We start from the raw sequence: 19,329 nt of genomic DNA, 5'->3' as shown, positions 1-19,329 counted from the left end.
GCCGAGAGTTACATAGTGGGGGAGCAGGACACAGCAGCACAGAGTATTTCAGGTATTGGGGTATAGACTGAGAGTTACATAGTGGGGGAGCAGGACACAGCAGCACAGAGTATTTCAGGAGAGGAGCTGATCATGTGGGGTATAGACTGAGAGTTACATAGTGGGGAGCAGGACACAGCAGCACAGAGTATTTCAGGAGAGGAGCTGATCATGTGGGGTATAGACTGAGAGTTACATAGTGGGGGAGCAGGACACAGCAGCACAGAGTATTTCAGGAGAGGAGCTGATCATGTGGGGTATAGACTGAGAGTTACATAGTGGGGGAGCAGGACACAGCAGCACAGAGTATTTCAGGAGAGGAGCTGATCATGTGGGGTATAGACTGAGAGTTACATAGTGGGGGGAGCAGGACACAGCAGCACAGAGTATTTCAGGAGAGGAGCTGATCATGTGGGGTATAGACTGAGAGTTACATAGTGGGGGAGCAGGACACAGCAGCACAGAGTATTTCAGGAGAGGAGCTGATCATGTGGGGTATAGACTGAGAGTTACATAGTGGGGGGCAGGACACAGCAGCACAGAGTATTTCAGGAGAGGAGCTGATCATGTGGGGTATAGACTGAGAGTTACATAGTGGGGAGCAGGACACAGCAGCACAGAGTATTTCAGGAGAGGAGCTGATCATGTGGGGTATAGACTGAGAGTTACATAGTGGGGGAGCAGGACACAGCAGCACAGAGTATTTCAGGAGAGGAGCTGATCATGTGGGGTATAGACTGAGAGTTACATAGTGGGGGAGCAGGACACAGCAGCACAGAGTATTTCAGGAGAGGAGCTGATCATGTGGGGTATAGACTGAGAGTTACATAGTGGGGGAGCAGGACACAGCAGCACAGAGTATTTCAGGAGAGGAGCTGATCATGTGGGGTATAGACTGAGAGTTACATAGTGGGGGGCAGGACACAGCAGCACAGAGTATTTCAGGAGAGGAGCTGATCATGTGGGGTATAGACTGAGAGTTACATAGTGGGGAGCAGGACACAGCAGCACAGAGTATTTCAGGAGAGGAGCTGATCATGTGGGGTATAGACTGAGAGTTACATAGTGGGGGAGCAGGACACAGCAGCACAGAGTATTTCAGGAGAGGAGCTGATCATGTGGGGTATAGACTGAGAGTTACATAGTGGAGGGAGCAGGACACAGCAGCACAGAGTATTTCAGGAGAGGAGCTGATCATGTGGGGTATAGACTGAGAGTTACATAGTGGGGGAGCAGGACACAGCAGCACAGAGTATTTCAGGAGAGGAGCTGATCATGTGGGGTATAGACTGAGAGTTACATAGTGGGGGAGCAGGACACAGCAGCACAGAGTATTTCAGGAGAGGAGCTGATCATGTGGGGTATAGACTGAGAGTTACATAGTGGGGGGGCAGGACACAGCAGCACAGAGTATTTCAGGAGAGGAGCTGATCATGTGGGGTATAGACTGAGAGTTACATAGTGGGGGAGCAGGACACAGCAGCACAGAGTATTTCAGGAGAGGAGCTGATCATGTGGGGTATAGACTGAGAGTTACATAGTGGGAGGAGCAGGACACAGCAGCACAGAGTATTTCAGGAGAGGAGCTGATCATGTGGGGTATAGACTGAGAGTTACATAGTGGGGGAGCAGGACACAGCAGCACAGAGTATTTCAGGAGAGGAGCTGATCATGTGGGGTATAGACTGAGAGTTACATAGTGGGGGGGCAGGACACAGCAGCACAGAGTATTTCAGGAGAGGAGCTGATCATGTGGGGTATAGACTGAGAGTTACATAGTGGGGAGCAGGACACAGCAGCACAGAGTATTTCAGGAGAGGAGCTGATCATGTGGGGTATAGACTGAGAGTTACATAGTGGCGGAGCAGGACACAGCAGCACAGAGTATTTCAGGAGAGGAGCTGATCATGTGGGGTATAGACTGAGAGTTACATAGTGGGGGAGCAGGACACAGCAGCACAGAGTATTTCAGGAGAGGAGCTGATCATGTGGGGTATAGACTGAGAGTTACATAGTGGCGGAGCAGGACACAGCAGCACAGAGTATTTCAGGAGAGGAGCTGATCATGTGGGGTATAGACTGAGAGTTACATAGTGGGGGAGCAGGACACAGCAGCACAGAGTATTTCAGGAGAGGAGCTGATCATGTGGGGTATAGACTGAGAGTTACATAGTGGGGGAGCAGGACACAGCAGCACAGAGTATTTCAGGAGAGGAGCTGATCATGTGGGGTATAGACTGAGAGTTACATAGTGGGGGGGGAAGGACACAGCAGCACAGAGTATTTCAGGAGAGGAGCTGATCATGTGGGGTATAGACTGAGAGTTACATAGTGGGGGAGCAGGACACAGCAGCACAGAGTATTTCAGGAGAGGAGCTGATCATGTGGGGTATAGACTGAGAGTTACATAGTGGGGGAGCAGGACACAGCAGCACAGAGTATTTCAGGAGAGGAGCTGATCATGTGGGGTATAGACAGAGAGTTACATAGTGGGGGGGCAGGACACAGCAGCACAGAGTATTTCAGGAGAGGAGCTGATCATGTGGGGTATAGACTGAGAGTTACATAGTGGGGGAGCAGGACACAGCAGCACAGAGTATTTCAGGAGAGGAGCTGATCATGTGGGGTATAGACTGAGAGTTACATAGTGGGGGGGAGCAGGACACAGCAGCACAGAGTATTTCAGGAGAGGAGCTGATCATGTGGGGTATAGACTGAGAGTTACATAGTGGGGGGGAGCAGGACACAGCAGCACAGAGTATTTCAGGAGAGGAGCTGATCATGTGGGGTATAGACTGAGAGTTACATAGTGGAGGAGCAGGACACAGCAGCACAGAGTATTTCAGGAGAGGAGCTGATCATGTGGGGTATAGACGTTACTAGTGGGGAGCAGGACACAGCAGCACAGAGTATTTCAGGAGAGGAGCTGATCATGTGGGGTATAGACTGAGAGTTACATAGTGGAGGAGCAGGACACAGCAGCACAGAGTATTTCAGGAGAGGAGCTGATCATGTGGGGTATAGACTGAGAGTTACATAGTGGGGGGGGAGCAGGACACAGCAGCACAGAGTATTTCAGGAGAGGAGCTGGTCATGTGGGGTATAGACTGAGAGTTACATAGTGGGGGAGCAGGACACAGCAGCACAGAGTATTTCAGGAGAGGAGCTGATCATGTGGGGTATAGACTGAGAGTTACATAGTGGAGGAGCAGGACACAGCAGCACAGAGTATTTCAGGAGAGGAGCTGATCATGTGGGGTATAGACTGAGAGTTACATAGTGGGGGAGCAGGACACAGCAGCACAGAGTATTTCAGGAGAGGAGCTGATCATGTGGGGTATAGACTGAGAGTTACATAGTGGGGAGCAGGACACAGCAGCACAGAGTATTTCAGGAGAGGAGCTGATCATGTGGGGTATAGACTGAGAGTTACATAGTGGGGAGCAGGACACAGCAGCACAGGAGTATTTCAGGAGAGGAGCTGATCATGTGGGGGTATAGACTGAGAGTTACATAGTGGGGGGGGGGCAGGACACAGCAGCACAGAGTATTTCAGGAGAGGAGCTGATCAATGTGGGGTATAGACTGAGAGTTACATAGTGGGGGAGCAGGACACAGCAGCACAGAGTATTTCAGGAGAGGAGCTGATCATGTGGGGTATACTGGACTGAGAGTTACATAGTGGGGGAGCAGGACACAGCAGCACAGAGTATTTCAGGAGAGGAGCTGATCATGTGGGGTATAGACTGAGAGTTACATAGTGGGGGGCAGGACACAGCAGCACAGAGTATTTCAGGGGAGGAGCTGATCATGTGGGGTATAGACTGAGAGTTACATAGTGGGGAGCAGGACACAGCAGCACAGAGTATTTCAGGAGAGGAGCTGATCATGTGGGGTATAGACTGAGAGTTACATAGTGGAGGAGCAGGACACAGCAGCACAGAGTATTTCAGGAGAGGAGCTGATCATGTGGGGTATAGACTGAGAGTTACATAGTGGGGAGCAGGACACAGCAGCACAGAGTATTTCAGGAGAGGAGCTGATCATGTGGGGTATAGACTGAGAGTTACATAGTGGAGGAGCAGGACACAGCAGCACAGAGTATTTCAGGAGAGGAGCTGATCATGTGGGGTATAGACTGAGAGTTACATAGTGGGGGAGCAGGACACAGCAGCACAGAGTATTTCAGGAGAGGAGCTGATCATGTGGGGTATAGACTGAGAGTTACATAGTGGGGAGCAGGACACAGCAGCACAGAGTATTTCAGGAGAGGAGCTGATCATGTGGGGTATAGACTGAGAGTTACATAGTGGAGGAGCAGGACACAGCAGCACAGAGTATTTCAGGAGAGGGGCTGATCATGTGGGGTATAGACTGAGAGTTACATAGTGGGGGAGCAGGACACAGCAGCACAGAGTATTTCAGGAGAGGAGCTGATCATGTGGGGGTATAGACTGAGAGTTACATAGTGGGGGAGCAGGACACAGCAGCACAGAGTATTTCAGGAGAGGAGCTGATCATGTGGGGTATAGACTGAGAGTTACATAGTGGGGGAGCAGGACACAGCAGCACAGAGTATTTCAGGAGAGGAGCTGATCATGTGGGGTATAGACTGAGAGTTACATAGTGGGGGGGCAGGACACAGCAGCACAGAGTATTTCAGGAGAGGAGCTGATCATGTGGGGTATAGACTGAGAGTTACATAGTGGGGAGCAGGACACAGCAGCACAGAGTATTTCAGGAGAGGAGCTGATCATGTGGGGGTATAGACTGAGAGTTACATAGTGGCGGAGCAGGACACAGCAGCACAGAGTATTTCAGGAGAGGAGCTGATCATGTGGGGTATAGACTGAGAGTTACATAGTGGGGGGAGCAGGACACAGCAGCACAGAGTATTTCAGGAGAGGAGCTGATCATGTGGGGTATAGACTGAGAGTTACATAGTGGCGGAGCAGGACACAGCAGCACAGAGTATTTCAGGAGAGGAGCTGATCATGTGGGGTATAGACTGAGAGTTACATAGTGGGGGAGCAGGACACAGCAGCACAGAGTATTTCAGGAGAGGAGCTGATCATGTGGGGTATAGACTGAGAGTTACATAGTGGGGAGCAGGACACAGCAGCACAGAGTATTTCAGGAGAGGAGCTGATCATGTGGGGTATAGACTGAGAGTTACATAGTGGGGGGGGGGAAGGACACAGCAGCACAGAGTATTTCAGGAGAGGAGCTGATCATGTGGGGGTATAGACTGAGAGTTACATAGTGGGGGAGCAGGACACAGCAGCACAGAGTATTTCAGGAGAGGAGCTGATCATGTGGGGTATAGACTGAGAGTTACATAGTGGGGGGGCAGGACACAGCAGCACAGAGTATTTCAGGAGAGGAGCTGATCATGTGGGGTATAGACAGAGAGTTACATAGTGGGGGGGCAGGACACAGCAGCACAGAGTATTTCAGGAGAGGAGCTGATCATGTGGGGTATAGACTGAGAGTTACATAGTGGAGGAGCAGGACACAGCAGCACAGAGTATTTCAGGAGAGGAGCTGATCATGTGGGGTATAGACTGAGAGTTACATAGTGGGGGGGGAGCAGGACACAGCAGCACAGAGTATTTCAGGAGAGGAGCTGATCATGTGGGGTATAGACTGAGAGTTACATAGTGGGGAGCAGGACACAGCAGCACAGAGTATTTCAGGAGAGGAGCTGATCATGTGGGGTATAGACTGAGAGTTACATAGTGGAGGGGCAGGACACAGCAGCACAGAGTATTTCAGGAGAGGAGCTGATCATGTGGGGTATAGACTGAGAGTTACATAGTGGGGGAGCAGGACACAGCAGCACAGAGTATTTCAGGAGAGGAGCTGATCATGTGGGGTATAGACTGAGAGTTACATAGTGGGGGAGCAGGACACAGCAGCACAGAGTATTTCAGGAGAGGAGCTGATCATGTGGGGTATAGACTGAGAGTTACATAGTGGAGGAGCAGGACACAGCAGCACAGAGTATTTCAGGAGAGGAGCTGATCATGTGGGGTATAGACTGAGAGTTACATAGTGGAGGAGCAGGACACAGCAGCACAGAGTATTTCAGGAGAGGAGCTGATCATGTGGGGTATAGACTGAGAGTTACATAGTGGGGGGGAGCAGGACACAGCAGCACAGAGTATTTCAGGAGAGGAGCTGATCATGTGGGGTATAGACTGAGAGTTACATAGTGGGGGAGCAGGACACAGCAGCACAGAGTATTTCAGGAGAGGAGCTGATCATGTGGGGTATAGACTGAGAGTTACATAGTGGGGAGCAGGACACAGCAGCACAGAGTATTTCAGGAGAGGAGCTGATCATGTGGGGTATAGACTGAGAGTTACATAGTGGGGGAGCAGGACACAGCAGCACAGAGTATTTCAGGAGAGGAGCTGATCATGTGGGGGTATAGACTGAGAGTTACATAGTGGAGGAGCAGGACACAGCAGCACAGAGTATTTCAGGAGAGGAGCTGATCATGTGGGGGTATAGACTGAGAGTTACATAGTGGGGGGGGGCAGGACACAGCAGCACAGAGTATTTCAGGAGAGGAGCTGATCATGTGGGGTATAGACTGAGAGTTACATAGTGGGGGAGCAGGACACAGCAGCACAGAGTATTTCAGGAGAGGAGCTGATCATGTGGGGTATAGACTGAGAGTTACATAGTGGGGAGCAGGACACAGCAGCACAGAGTATTTCAGGAGAGGAGCTGATCATGTGGGGTATAGACTGAGAGTTACATAGTGGAGGAGCAGGACACAGCAGCACAGAGTATTTCAGGAGAGGAGCTGATCATGTGGGGTATAGACTGAGAGTTACATAGTGGGGAGCAGGACACAGCAGCACAGAGTATTTCAGGGGAGGAGCTGATCATGTGGGGTATAGACTGAGAGTTACATAGTGGAGGAGCAGGACACAGCAGCACAGAGTATTTCAGGAGAGGAGCTGATCATGTGGGGTATAGACTGAGAGTTACATAGTGGGGGGGGGGGCAGGACACAGCAGCACAGAGTATTTCAGGAGAGGAGCTGATCATGTGGGGTATAGACTGAGAGTTACATAGTGGGGGAGCAGGACACAGCAGCACAGAGTATTTCAGGAGAGGAGCTGATCATGTGGGGGTATAGACTGAGAGTTACATAGTGGAGGAGCAGGACACAGCAGCACAGAGTATTTCAGGAGAGGAGCTGATCATGTGGGGTATAGACTGAGAGTTACATAGTGGGGAGCAGGACACAGCAGCACAGAGTATTTCAGGAGAGGAGCTGATCATGTGGGGTATAGACTGAGAGTTACATAGTGGAGGAGCAGGACACAGCAGCACAGAGTATTTCAGGAGAGGAGCTGATCATGTGGGGTATAGACTGAGAGTTACATAGTGGGGGAGCAGGACACAGCAGCACAGAGTATTTCAGGAGAGGAGCTGATCATGTGGGGTATAGACTGAGAGTTACATAGTGGGGGGCAGGACACAGCAGCACAGAGTATTTCAGGAGAGGAGCTGATCATGTGGGGGGTATAGACTGAGAGTTACATAGTGGGGGAGCAGGACACAGCAGCACAGAGTATTTCAGGAGAGGAGCTGATCATGTGGGGTATAGACTGAGAGTTACATAGTGGGGGAGCAAGACACAGCAGCACAGAGTATTTGAGGGCAGTGTCTGGGGGTGTGGCCAGTATTTCTGGCATCTGATGATACGCTGCAGCACTGCCTCTGGGGCTGCGAGACACTTGAATATTTGCCCTCCGCTGTTCTGTCTCGTTCCTCTCATACATAATCGACAAATAAAGTCAGTAAACCCACTGGGCCGGTGCACTGCACAGACGGCTGGGTCCCAGCCTGGTCCCGGACTGCAGAGGATGATGGGAGTTGCACTATTGTACATGCCCCATTCTGCCGCCACATCAGTTATAAACATGGAAAATCATCATCATCCGAGGAAGACGTGAACTCCATGAGAATGTGCCGGGTGGTCAGAGCTCCTCTATGTGCAGCTTTATGTGTGACTAGAGTACAAGTACATGTTGGCGGGTGGTCATGTGGACTTACCTTCAGCTCCCCGAGGTACGGCCTCCAGGTCTTATCCATCAGGTCCTGGCGGTATTTCTTGGTAAAGTATCCGAGGTAGGAGACAAAGGCGGTGATGAGGAGGACGTCCCCGCACAGCGTGCTCTCTTGCAGCTTGAAGTTCCTGACCGCCTCCGCCCAGCGCACGTTCTCAGAGGCGAGTCCTCCGACCTACACCACCAAGAGGAACAGAGAATTACACGGAGGGAGGGATATGGAATAGATAGAGACCTAGCTGCTGTGACTCACAGCTCCTTCCTCCCCACTCCATATATGGTTCTGCACTGGAGGATAGAGACCTAGCTGCTGTGACTCACTGCTCCCTCTCTAGAAAGGAGAAGTAACAACATTTCCCTTACCAGCCGATTAGCGAGAGAGATGGTGAGAGCAGTAGTGTCTGCCTCCTGCTGACACTTCAGCTTATCTGCCGTGGCCTTCTCAAATTTTGCTGTAAGTTTGGCAAGATTTTCATTCAGGAACTGAAATATAAAAACCAGAGAATATTCAGTAACATCAGAGAACAGTGCAGTATTATAGCAGTTATATTCTTGTACATAGGGGGCAGTATTATAGTAGTTATATTCTTGTACATAGGGGGCGGTATTATAGTAGTTATATTCCTGTACATAGGGGGCAGTATTATAGTAGTTATATTCCTGTACATAGGGGCAGTATTATAGTAGTTATATTCCTGTATATAGGGGACAGTATTATAGTAGTTATATTCTTGTACATAGGGGGCAGTATTATAGTAGTTATATTCTTGTACATAAGGGGCAGTATTATAGTAGTTATATTCCTGTACATAGGGGGCAGTATTATAGTAGTTATATTCCTGTACATAGGGGACAGTATTATAGTAGTTATATTCTTGTACATAGGGGGCAGTATTATAGTAGTTATATTCTTGTACATAGGGGGCAGTATTATAGTAGTTATATTCTTGTACATAGGGGGCAGTATTATAGTAGTTATATTCTTGTACATAGGGGGCAGTATTATAGTAGTTATATTCTTGTACATAGGGGGCAGTATTATAGTAGTTATATTCTTGTACATAGGGGGCAGTATTATAGTAGTTATATTCTTGTACATAGGGGGCAGTATTATAGTAGTTATATTCTTGTACATAGGGGGCAGTATTATAGTAGTTATATTCTTGTACATAGGGGGCAGTATTATAGTAGTTATATTCTTGTACATAGGGGCAGTATTATAGTAGTTATATTCCTGTACATAGGGGGCAGTATTATAGTAGTTATATTCTTGTACATAGGGGGCAGTATTATAGTAGTTATATTCTTGTACATAGGGGGCAGTATTATAGTAGTTATATTCTTGTACATAGGGGCAGTATTATAGTAGTTATATTCCTGTACATAGGGGGCAGTATTATAGTAGTTATATTCTTGTACATAGGGGGCAGTATTATAGTAGTTATATTCCTGTACATAGGGGGCAGTATTATAGTAGTTATATTCCTGTACATAGGGGGCAGTATTATAGTAGTTATATTCCTGTACATAGGGGGCAGTATTATAGTAGTTATATTCCTCTATATAGGGGGCAGTATTATAGTAGTTATATTCCTGTACATAGGGGGCAGTATTATAGTAGTTATATTCTTGTACATAGGGGGCAGTATTATAGTAGTTATATTCCTGTACATAGGGGGCAGTATTATAGTAGTTATATTCCTGTACATAGAGGGCAGTATTATAGTAGTTATATTCTTGTACATAGGGGGCAGTATTATAGTAGTTATATTCCTGTACATAGGGGGCAGTATTATAGTAGTTATATTCCTGTACATAGGGGGCAGTATTATAGTAGTTATATTCTTGTACATAGGGGGCAGTATTATAGTAGTTATATTCCTGTACATAGGGGGCAGTATTATAGTAGTTATATTCTTGTACATAGAGGGCAGTATTATAGTAGTTATATTCTTGTACATAGGGGGCAGTATTATAGTAGTTATATTCTTGTACATAGGGGGCAGTATTATAGTAGTTATATTCCTGTACATAGGAGGCAGTATTATAGTAGTTATATTCTTGTACATAGGGGGCAGTATTATAGTAGTTATATTCCTGTACATAGGGGGCAGTATTATAGTAGTTATATGCTTGTACATAGGGGGCAGTATTATAGTAGTTATGTTCCTGTACATAGGGGGCAGTATTATAGTAGTTATATTCCTGTACATAGGGGGCAGTATTATAGTAGTTATATTCTTGTACATAGGGGGCAGTATTATAGTAGTTATATTCCTGTACATAGGGGGCAGTATTATAGTAGTTATATTCTTGTACATAGGGGGCAGTATTATAGTAGTTATATTCTTGTACATAGGGAGCAGTATTATAGTAGTTATATTCCTGTACATAGGGGCAGTATTATAGTAGTTATATTCCTGTACATAGGGGGCAGTATTATAGTAGTTATATTCCTGTACATAGGGGGCAGTATTATAGTAGTTATATTCCTGTACATAGGGGGCAGTATTATAGTAGTTATATTCCTGTACATAGGGGGCAGTATTATAGTAGTTATATTCCTGTACATAGGGGCAGTATTATAGTAGTTATATTCCTGTACATAGCGGGCAGTATTATAGTAGTTATATTCTTGTACATAGGGGGCAGTATTATAGTAGTTATATTCCTGTACATAGGGGGCAGTATTATAGTAGTTATATTCTTGTACATAGAGGGCAGTATTATAGTAGTTATATTCTTGTACATAGGGGGCAGTATTATAGTAGTTATATTCTTGTACATAGGGGGCAGTATTATAGTAGTTATATCCCTGTACATAGGGGGCAGTATTATAGTAGTTATATTCTTGTACATAGGGGGCAGTATTATAGTAGTTATATCCCTGTACATAGGGGGCAGTATTATAGTAGTTATATTCTTGTACATAGGGGGCAGTATTATAGTAGTTATATTCCTGTACATAGGGGGCAGTATTATAGTAGTTATATTCTTGTACATAGGGGGCAGTATTATAGTAGTTATATGCTTGTACATAGGGGGCAGTATTATAGTAGTTATGTTCCTGTACATAGGGGGCAGTATTATAGTAGTTATATTCCTGTACATAGGGGGCAGTATTATAGTAGTTATATTCTTGTACATAGGGGGCAGTATTATAGTAGTTATATTCCTGTACATAGGGGGCAGTATTATAGTAGTTATATGCTTGTATATAGGGGGCAGTATTATAGTAGTTATGTTCCTGTACATAGGGGGCAGTATTATAGTAGTTATATTCCTGTACATAGGGGGCAGTATTATAGTAGTTATATTCCTGTACATAGGGGGCAGTATTATAGTAGTTATATTCTTGTACATAGGGGGCAGTATTATAGTAGTTATATTCCTGTACATAGGAGGCAGTATTATAGTAGTTATATTCTTGTACATAGGGGGCAGTATTATAGTAGTTATATTCCTGTACATAGGGGCAGTATTATAGTAGTTATATTCCTGTACATAGCGGGCAGTATTATAGTAGTTATATTCTTGTACATAGGGGGCAGTATTAAAGTAGTTATATTCTTGTACATAGGGGGCAGTATTATAGTAGTTATATTCCTGTACATAGGGGGCAGTATTATAGTAGTTATATTCCTGTACATAGGGGCAGTATTATAGTAGTTATATTCTTGTACATAGGGAGCAGTATTATAGTAGTTATATTCTTGTACATAGAGGGCAGTATTATAGTAGTTATATTCCTGTACATAGGGGACAGTATTATAGTAGTTATATTCCTTACATAGGGGGCATTGTTATAGTAGTTATATTCTTGTACATAGGGGGCAGTATTATAGTAGTTATATTCCTGTACATAGGGGGCAGTATTATAGTAGTTATATTCTTCTACATAGGGGGCAGTATTATAGTAGTTATATCCCTGTACATAGGGGGCAGTATTATAGTAGTTATATCCCTGTACATAGGGGGCAGTATTATAGTAGTTATATTCTTGTACATAGGGGGCAGTATTATAGTAGTTATATTCCTGTACATAGGGGGCAGTATTATAGTAGTTATATTCCTGTACATAGGGGGCAGTATTATAGTAGTTATATTCTTGTACATAGGGGGCAGTATTATAGTAGTTATATTCCTGTACATAGGGGGCAGTATTATAGTAGTTATATTCTTGTACATAGGAGGCAGTAATATTATAGTAGTTATATTCCTGTACATAGGGGGCAGTATTATAGTAGTTATATTCCTGTACATAGGGGGCAGTATTATAGTAGTTATATTCCTGTACATAGGGGGCAGTATTATAGTAGTTATATTCCTGTACATAGGGGGCAGTATTATAGTAGTTATATTCCTGTACATAGAGGGCAGTATTATAGTAGTTATATTCCTGTACATAGGGGGCAGTATCATAGTAGTTATATTCTTGTACATAGGGGGCAGTATTATAGTAGTTATATTCCTGTACATAGGGGGCAGTATCATAGTAGTTATATTCTTGTACATAGGAGGCAGTATTATAGTAGTTATATTCTTGTACATAGGGCCAGTATTATAGTAGTTATATTCCTGTACATAGGGGGCAGTATTATAGTAGTTATATTCTTGTACATAGGGGGCAGCATTATAGTAGTTATATTCTTGTACATAGGGGCGGTATTATAGTAGTTATATTCTTGTACATAGGGGGCAGTATTATAGTAGTTATATCCCTGTACATAGGGGGCAGTATTATAGTAGTTATATTCTTGTACATAGGGGCGGTATTATAGTAGTTATATTCTTGTACATAGGGGGCAGTATTATAGTAGTTATATTCCTGTACATAGGAGACAGTATTATAGTAGTTATATTCCTGTACATAGGGGGCAGTATTATAGTAGTTATATTCCTGTACATAGGGGGCAGTATTATAGTAGTTATATTCTTGTACATAGGGGGCAGTATTATAGTAGTTATATTCTTGTACATAGGGGCGGTATTATAGTAGTTATATTCTTGTACATAGGGGGCAGTATTATAGTAGTTATATTCCTGTACATAGGAGACAGTATTATAGTAGTTATATTCCTGTACATAGGGGGCAGTATTATAGTAGTTATATTCCTGTACATAGGGGCAGTATTATAGTAGTTATATTCTTGTACATAGGGGGCAGTATTATAGTAGTTATATTCCTGTACATAGGGGGCAGTATTATAGTAGTTATATTCTTGTACATAGGGGGCAGTATTATAGTAGTTATATTCCTGTACATAGGAGGCAGTATTATAGTAGTTATATTCTTGTACATAGGGGGCAGTATTATAGTAGTTATATTCCTGTACATAGGGGGCAGTATTATAGTAGTTATATTCTTGTACATAGGGGGCAGTATTATAGTAGTTATATTCCTGTACATAGGGGGCAGTATTATAGTAGTTATATTCCTGTACATAGGGGGCAGTATTATAGTAGTTATATTCCTGTACATAGGGGGCAGTATTATAGTAGTTATATTCCTGTACATAGGGAGCAGTATTATAGTAGTTATATTCTTGCACATAGGGGGCAGTATTATAGTAGTTATATTCCTGTACATAGGGGGCAGTAGTATAGTAGTTATATTCCTGTACATAGGGGCAGTATTATAGTAGTTATATTCCTGTACATAGGGGGCAGTATTATAGTAGTTATATTCCTGTACATAGGGGCAGTATTATAGTAGTTATATTCCTGTACATAGGGGGCAGTATTATAGTAGTTATATTCCTGTACATAGGGGGCAGTATTATAGTAGTTATATTCTTGTACATAGGGGGCAGTATTATAGTAGTTATATTTCTGTACATAGGGGGCAGTATTATAGTAGTTATATTCCTGTACATAGGGGGCAGTATTATAGTAGTTATATTCCTGTACATAGGGGGCAGTATTATAGTAGTTATATTCTTGTACATAGGGGGCAGTATTATAGTAGTTATATTTCTGTACATAAAGACAGTATTATAGTAGTTATATTCCTGTACATAGGGGCAGTATTATAGTAGTTATATTCCTGTACATAGGGGGCAGTATTATAGTAGTTATATTCCTGTACATAGGGGGCAGTATTATAGTAGTTATATTCCTGTACATAGGAGGCAGTATTATAGTAGTTATATTCCTGTACATAGGTGGCAGTATTATAGTAGTTATATTCCTGTACATAGGGGGCAGTATTATAGTAGTTATATTCTTGTACATAGGGGGCAGTATTATAGTAGTTATATTCCTGTACATAGGGGGCAGTATTATAGTAGTTATATTCCTGTACATAGGGGGCAGTATTATAGTAGTTATATTCCTGTACATAGGGGGCAGTATTATAGTAGTTATATTCTTGTACATAGGGGGCAGTATTATAGTAGTTATATTCCTGTACATAGGGGGGCAGTATTATAGTAGTTATATTCCTGTACATAGGGGGCAGTATTATAGTAGTTATATTCTTGTACATAGGGGGCAGTATTATAGTAGTTATATTCTTGTACATAGGGGGCAGTATTATAGTAGTAATATTCTTGTACATAGGGGGCAGTATTATAGCAGTTATATTCCTGTACATAGGGGGCAGTATTATAGTAGTTATATTCCTGTACATAGGGGGCAGTATTATAGTAGTTATATTCCTGTACATAGGGGGCAGTATTATAGTAGTTATATTCCTGTACATAGGGGGCAGTATTATAGTAGTTATATTCCTGTACATAGGGGGCAGTATTATAGTAGTTATATTCTTGTACATAGGGGGCAGTATTATAGTAGTTATATTCCTGTACATAGGGGGCAGTATTATAGTAGTTATATTCCTGTACATAGGGGGCAGTATTATAGTAGTTATATTCCTGTACATAGGGGGCAGTATTATAGTAGTTATATTCCTGTACATAGGGAGCAGTATTATAGTAGTTATATTCTTGCACATAGGGGGCAGTATTATAGTAGTTATATTCCTGTACATAGGGGGCAGTAGTATAGTAGTTATATTCCTGTACATAGGGGCAGTATTATAGTAGTTATATTCCTGTACATAGGGGGCAGTATTATAGTAGTTATATTCCTGTACATAGGGGCAGTATTATAGTAGTTATATTCCTGTACATAGGGGGCAGTATTATAGTAGTTATATTCCTGTACATAGGGGGCAGTATTATAGTAGTTATATTCTTGTACATAGGGGGCAGTATTATAGTAGTTATATTTCTGTACATAGGGGGCAGTATTATAGTAGTTATATTCCTGTACATAGGGGGCAGTATTATAGTAGTTATATTCCTGTACATAGGGGGCAGTATTATAGTAGTTATATTCTTGTACATAGGGGGCAGTATTATAGTAGTTATATTTCTGTACATAAAGACAGTATTATAGTAGTTATATTCCTGTACATAGGGGCAGTATTATAGTAGTTATATTCCTGTACATAGGGGGCAGTATTATAGTAGTTATATTCCTGTACATAGGGGGCAGTATTATAGTAGTTATATTCCTGTACATAGGAGGCAGTATTATAGTAGTTATATTCCTGTACATAGGTGGCAGTATTATAGTAGTTATATTCCTGTACATAGGGGGCAGTATTATAGTAGTTATATTCTTGTACATAGGGGGCAGTATTATAGTAGTTATATTCCTGTACATAGGGGGCAGTATTATAGTAGTTATATTCCTGTACATAGGGGGCAGTATTATAGTAGTTATATTCCTGTACATAGGGGGCAGTATTATAGTAGTTATATTCTTGTACATAGGGGGCAGTATTATAGTAGTTATATTCCTGTACATAGGGGGGCAGTATTATAGTAGTTATATTCCTGTACATAGGGGGCAGTATTATAGTAGTTATATTCTTGTACATAGGGGGCAGTATTATAGTAGTTATATTCTTGTACATAGGGGGCAGTATTATAGTAGTAATATTCTTGTACATAGGGGGCAGTATTATAGCAGTTATATTCCTGTACATAGGGGGCAGTATTATAGTAGTTATATTCCTGTACATAGGGGGCAGTATTATAGTAGTTATATTCCTGTACATAGGGGGCAGTATTATAGTAGTTATATTCCTGTACATAGGGGGCAGTATTATAGTAGTTATATTCCTGTACATAGGGGGCAGTATTATAGTAGTTATATTCCTCTATATAGGGGGCAGTATTATAGTAGTTATATTCCTGTACATAGGGGGCAGTATTATAGTAGTTATATTCTTGTACATAGGGGCAGTATTATAGTAGTTATATTCCTGTACATAGGGGGCAGTATTATAGTAGTTATATTCCTGTACATAGGGGGCAGTATTATAGTAGTTATATTCTTGTACATAGGGGGCAGTATTATAGTAGTTATATTCCTGTACATAGGGGGTAGTATTATAGTAGTTATATTCCTGTACATAGGGGGCAGTATTATAGTAGTTATATTTCTGTACATAGGGGGCAGTATTATAGTAGTTATATTCTTGTACATAGGGGGCAGTATTATAGTAATTATATTCCTGTACATAGGGGGCAGTATTATAGTAGTTATATTCCTGTACATAGGGGGCAGTATTATAGTAGTTATATTCCTGTACATAGGGGCAGTATTATAGTAGTTATATTCCTGTACATAGGGGGAGTATTATAGTAGTTATATTCCTGTACATAGGGGGCAGTATTATAGTAGTTATATTCCTGTACATAGGGAGCAGTATTATAGTAGGTATATTCCTGTACATAGGGGGCAGTATTATAGTAGTTATATTCCTGTACATAGGGGGCAGTATTATAGTAGTTACATTCCTGTACATAGGGGGCAGTATTATAGTAGTTATATTCCTGTACATAGGGGGCAGTATTATAGTAGTTATATTCTTGTACATAGAAGGCAGTATTATAGTAGTTATATTCCTGTACATAGGGGGCAGTATTATAGTAGTTATATTCTTGTACATAGGAGGCAGTATTATAGTAGTTATATTCCTGTACATAGGGGGCAGTATTATAGTAGTTATATTCCTGTACATAGGGGGCAGTATTATAGCAGTTATATTCTTGTACATAGGAGGCAGTATTATAGTAGTTATATTCCTGTACATAGGGGGCAGTATTATAGTAGTTATATTCTTGTACATAGGGGGCAGTATTATAGTAGTTATATTCCTGTACACAGGGGGCAGTATTATAGTAGTTATATTCTTGTACATAGGGGGCAGTATTACAGTAGTTATATTCTTGTACATAGGGGGCAGTATTATAGTAGTTACATTCCTGTACATAGGGGGCAGTATTATAGTAGTTATATTCCTGTACATAGGGGGCAGTATTATAGTAGTTATATTCTTGTACATAGAAGGCAGTATTATAGTAGTTATATTCCTGTACATAGGGGGCAGTATTATAGTAGTTATATTCTTGTACATAGGAGGCAGTATTATAGTAGTTATATTCTTGTACATAGGGGGCAGTATTATAGTAGTTATATTCTTGTACATAGGGGGTAGTATTATAGTAGTTATATTCTTGTACATAGGGGGCAGTATTATAGTAGTTATATTCTTGTACATAGGGGGCAGTATTATAGTAGTTATATCCCTGTATATAGGGGGCAGTATTATAGTAGTTATATTCTTGTACATAGGGGGCAGTATTATAGTAGATATATTCCTGTACATAGGGGGCAGTATTATAGTAGTTATATTCCTGTACATAGGGGGCAGTATTATAGTAGTTATATTCCTGTACATAGGGGGCAGTATTATAGTAGTTATATTCCTGTACATAGGGGGCAGTATTATAGTAATTATATTCCTGTACATAGGGGGGCAGTATTATAGTAGTTATATTCCTGTACATAGGGGGGCAGTATTATAGTAGTTATATTCCTGTACATAGGGGGCAGTATTATAGTAGTTATATTCCTGTACATAGGGGGCAGTATTATAGTAGTTATATTCCTGTACATAGGGGGCAGTATTATAGTAGTTATATTCCTGTACATAGGGGGCAGTATTATAGTATGTCTATCCTATGGAGAGGTGACTTACAGCAATCTTTGCCTTGATGCTGGACAGCTTCTCCTCTGCAGCAGCCAGGTCAGCGTTGGCTTTGTTCAGGGCTTGGCGTTTTGGTTCCACCTCGCAGTAGACCTCATAGAACTTGACGATGTTGATGACCCAGGAGCAGAGTCCGGCAGCAGCGAGGGATTTGGAGGCGATGAATTCGGGGTTGAACTCGGCGTCTTGCAGATAGGGCTGAATGGCTTTCATACAGTTTTCATGAATATTCTCCTTATTAAAGTTGATCAGAGAATCCAGGAAGCCGTCTACTTTGCCCATGACCACCCTGGCCGCCTTCCAGCTCCTGTCCTTGGGGACTCTACCACCCGGGGCTGTGAGGACCATGACCGCTGCTGTGACGTTGGTGACGGCTGAAGGTGGAGAACCAAACGACTTCAGCTCTGTCAGATTGTTCTAGAATGACAGGATATTAGATCATCTTAGGAGGTCCATGGAGAACATGACCCCTCTGTATGGAGGACATGACCCCCCCTTTATGTAGAACATGACCCCTCTGTATCTAAGACATGACCCCTCTGTATGGAGGACATGACCCCTCTGTATGTAGGACATGACCCCCTGTATGTAGGACATGACCCCTCTGTATGTAGGACATGACCCCCCTGTATGTAGGACATGACCCCCCTGTATGTAGGACATGGCCCCTCTGTATGTAGGACATGACCCCTCTGTATGTAGGACATGACCCCTCTGTATGTAGGACATGACCCCTCTGTATGTAGGACATGACCCCTCTGTATGGAGGACATGACCCCCCTGTATGTAGGACATGACCCCTCTGTATGTAGGACATGGCCCCTCTGTATGTAGGACATGACCCCTCTGTATGTAGGACATGACCCCTCTGTATGGAGGACATGACCCCCCCTTTATGTAGAACATGACCCCTCTGTATCTAAGACATGACCCCTCTGTATGGAGGACATGACCCCTCTGTATGTAGGACATGACCCCCTGTATGTAGGACATGACCCCCCTGTATGTAGGACATGACCCCCCTGTATGTAGGACATGACCCCCCTGTATGTAGGACATGACCCCCTGTATGTAGGACATGACCCCCCTGTATGTAGGACATGACCCCCCTGTATGTAGGACATGACCCCTCTG

The 19,329-nt window shown here is 43.0% G+C and overlaps 1 protein-coding gene across 1 annotated transcript in view; it reads right to left on the bottom strand.

The window, feature by feature from the left end:
- DNAH9 (dynein axonemal heavy chain 9) overlaps positions 1 to 19,329 on the bottom strand; it is a 233,304-nt gene that overhangs the window by 29,695 nt on the left and 184,280 nt on the right. The window contains exons 49-51 of the mRNA XM_072113597.1: positions 18,187 to 18,612; positions 8,493 to 8,612; positions 8,116 to 8,304 (exon numbers count right to left, since the gene is read on the bottom strand). Coding sequence (XP_071969698.1) covers positions 8,116 to 8,304; positions 8,493 to 8,612; positions 18,187 to 18,612 — 735 coding nt within the window. The remainder of the gene's footprint in view (positions 1 to 8,115; positions 8,305 to 8,492; positions 8,613 to 18,186; positions 18,613 to 19,329) is intronic.

This window comes from Engystomops pustulosus, chromosome 6 (assembly GCF_040894005.1).
Source record: "Engystomops pustulosus chromosome 6, aEngPut4.maternal, whole genome shotgun sequence".
Classification (NCBI taxonomy): Eukaryota; Metazoa; Chordata; class Amphibia; order Anura; family Leptodactylidae; genus Engystomops; species Engystomops pustulosus.
The sequence above is the reverse complement of the archived record's forward strand: the minus strand, read 5'-3'. Positions and strand labels throughout refer to the sequence as shown.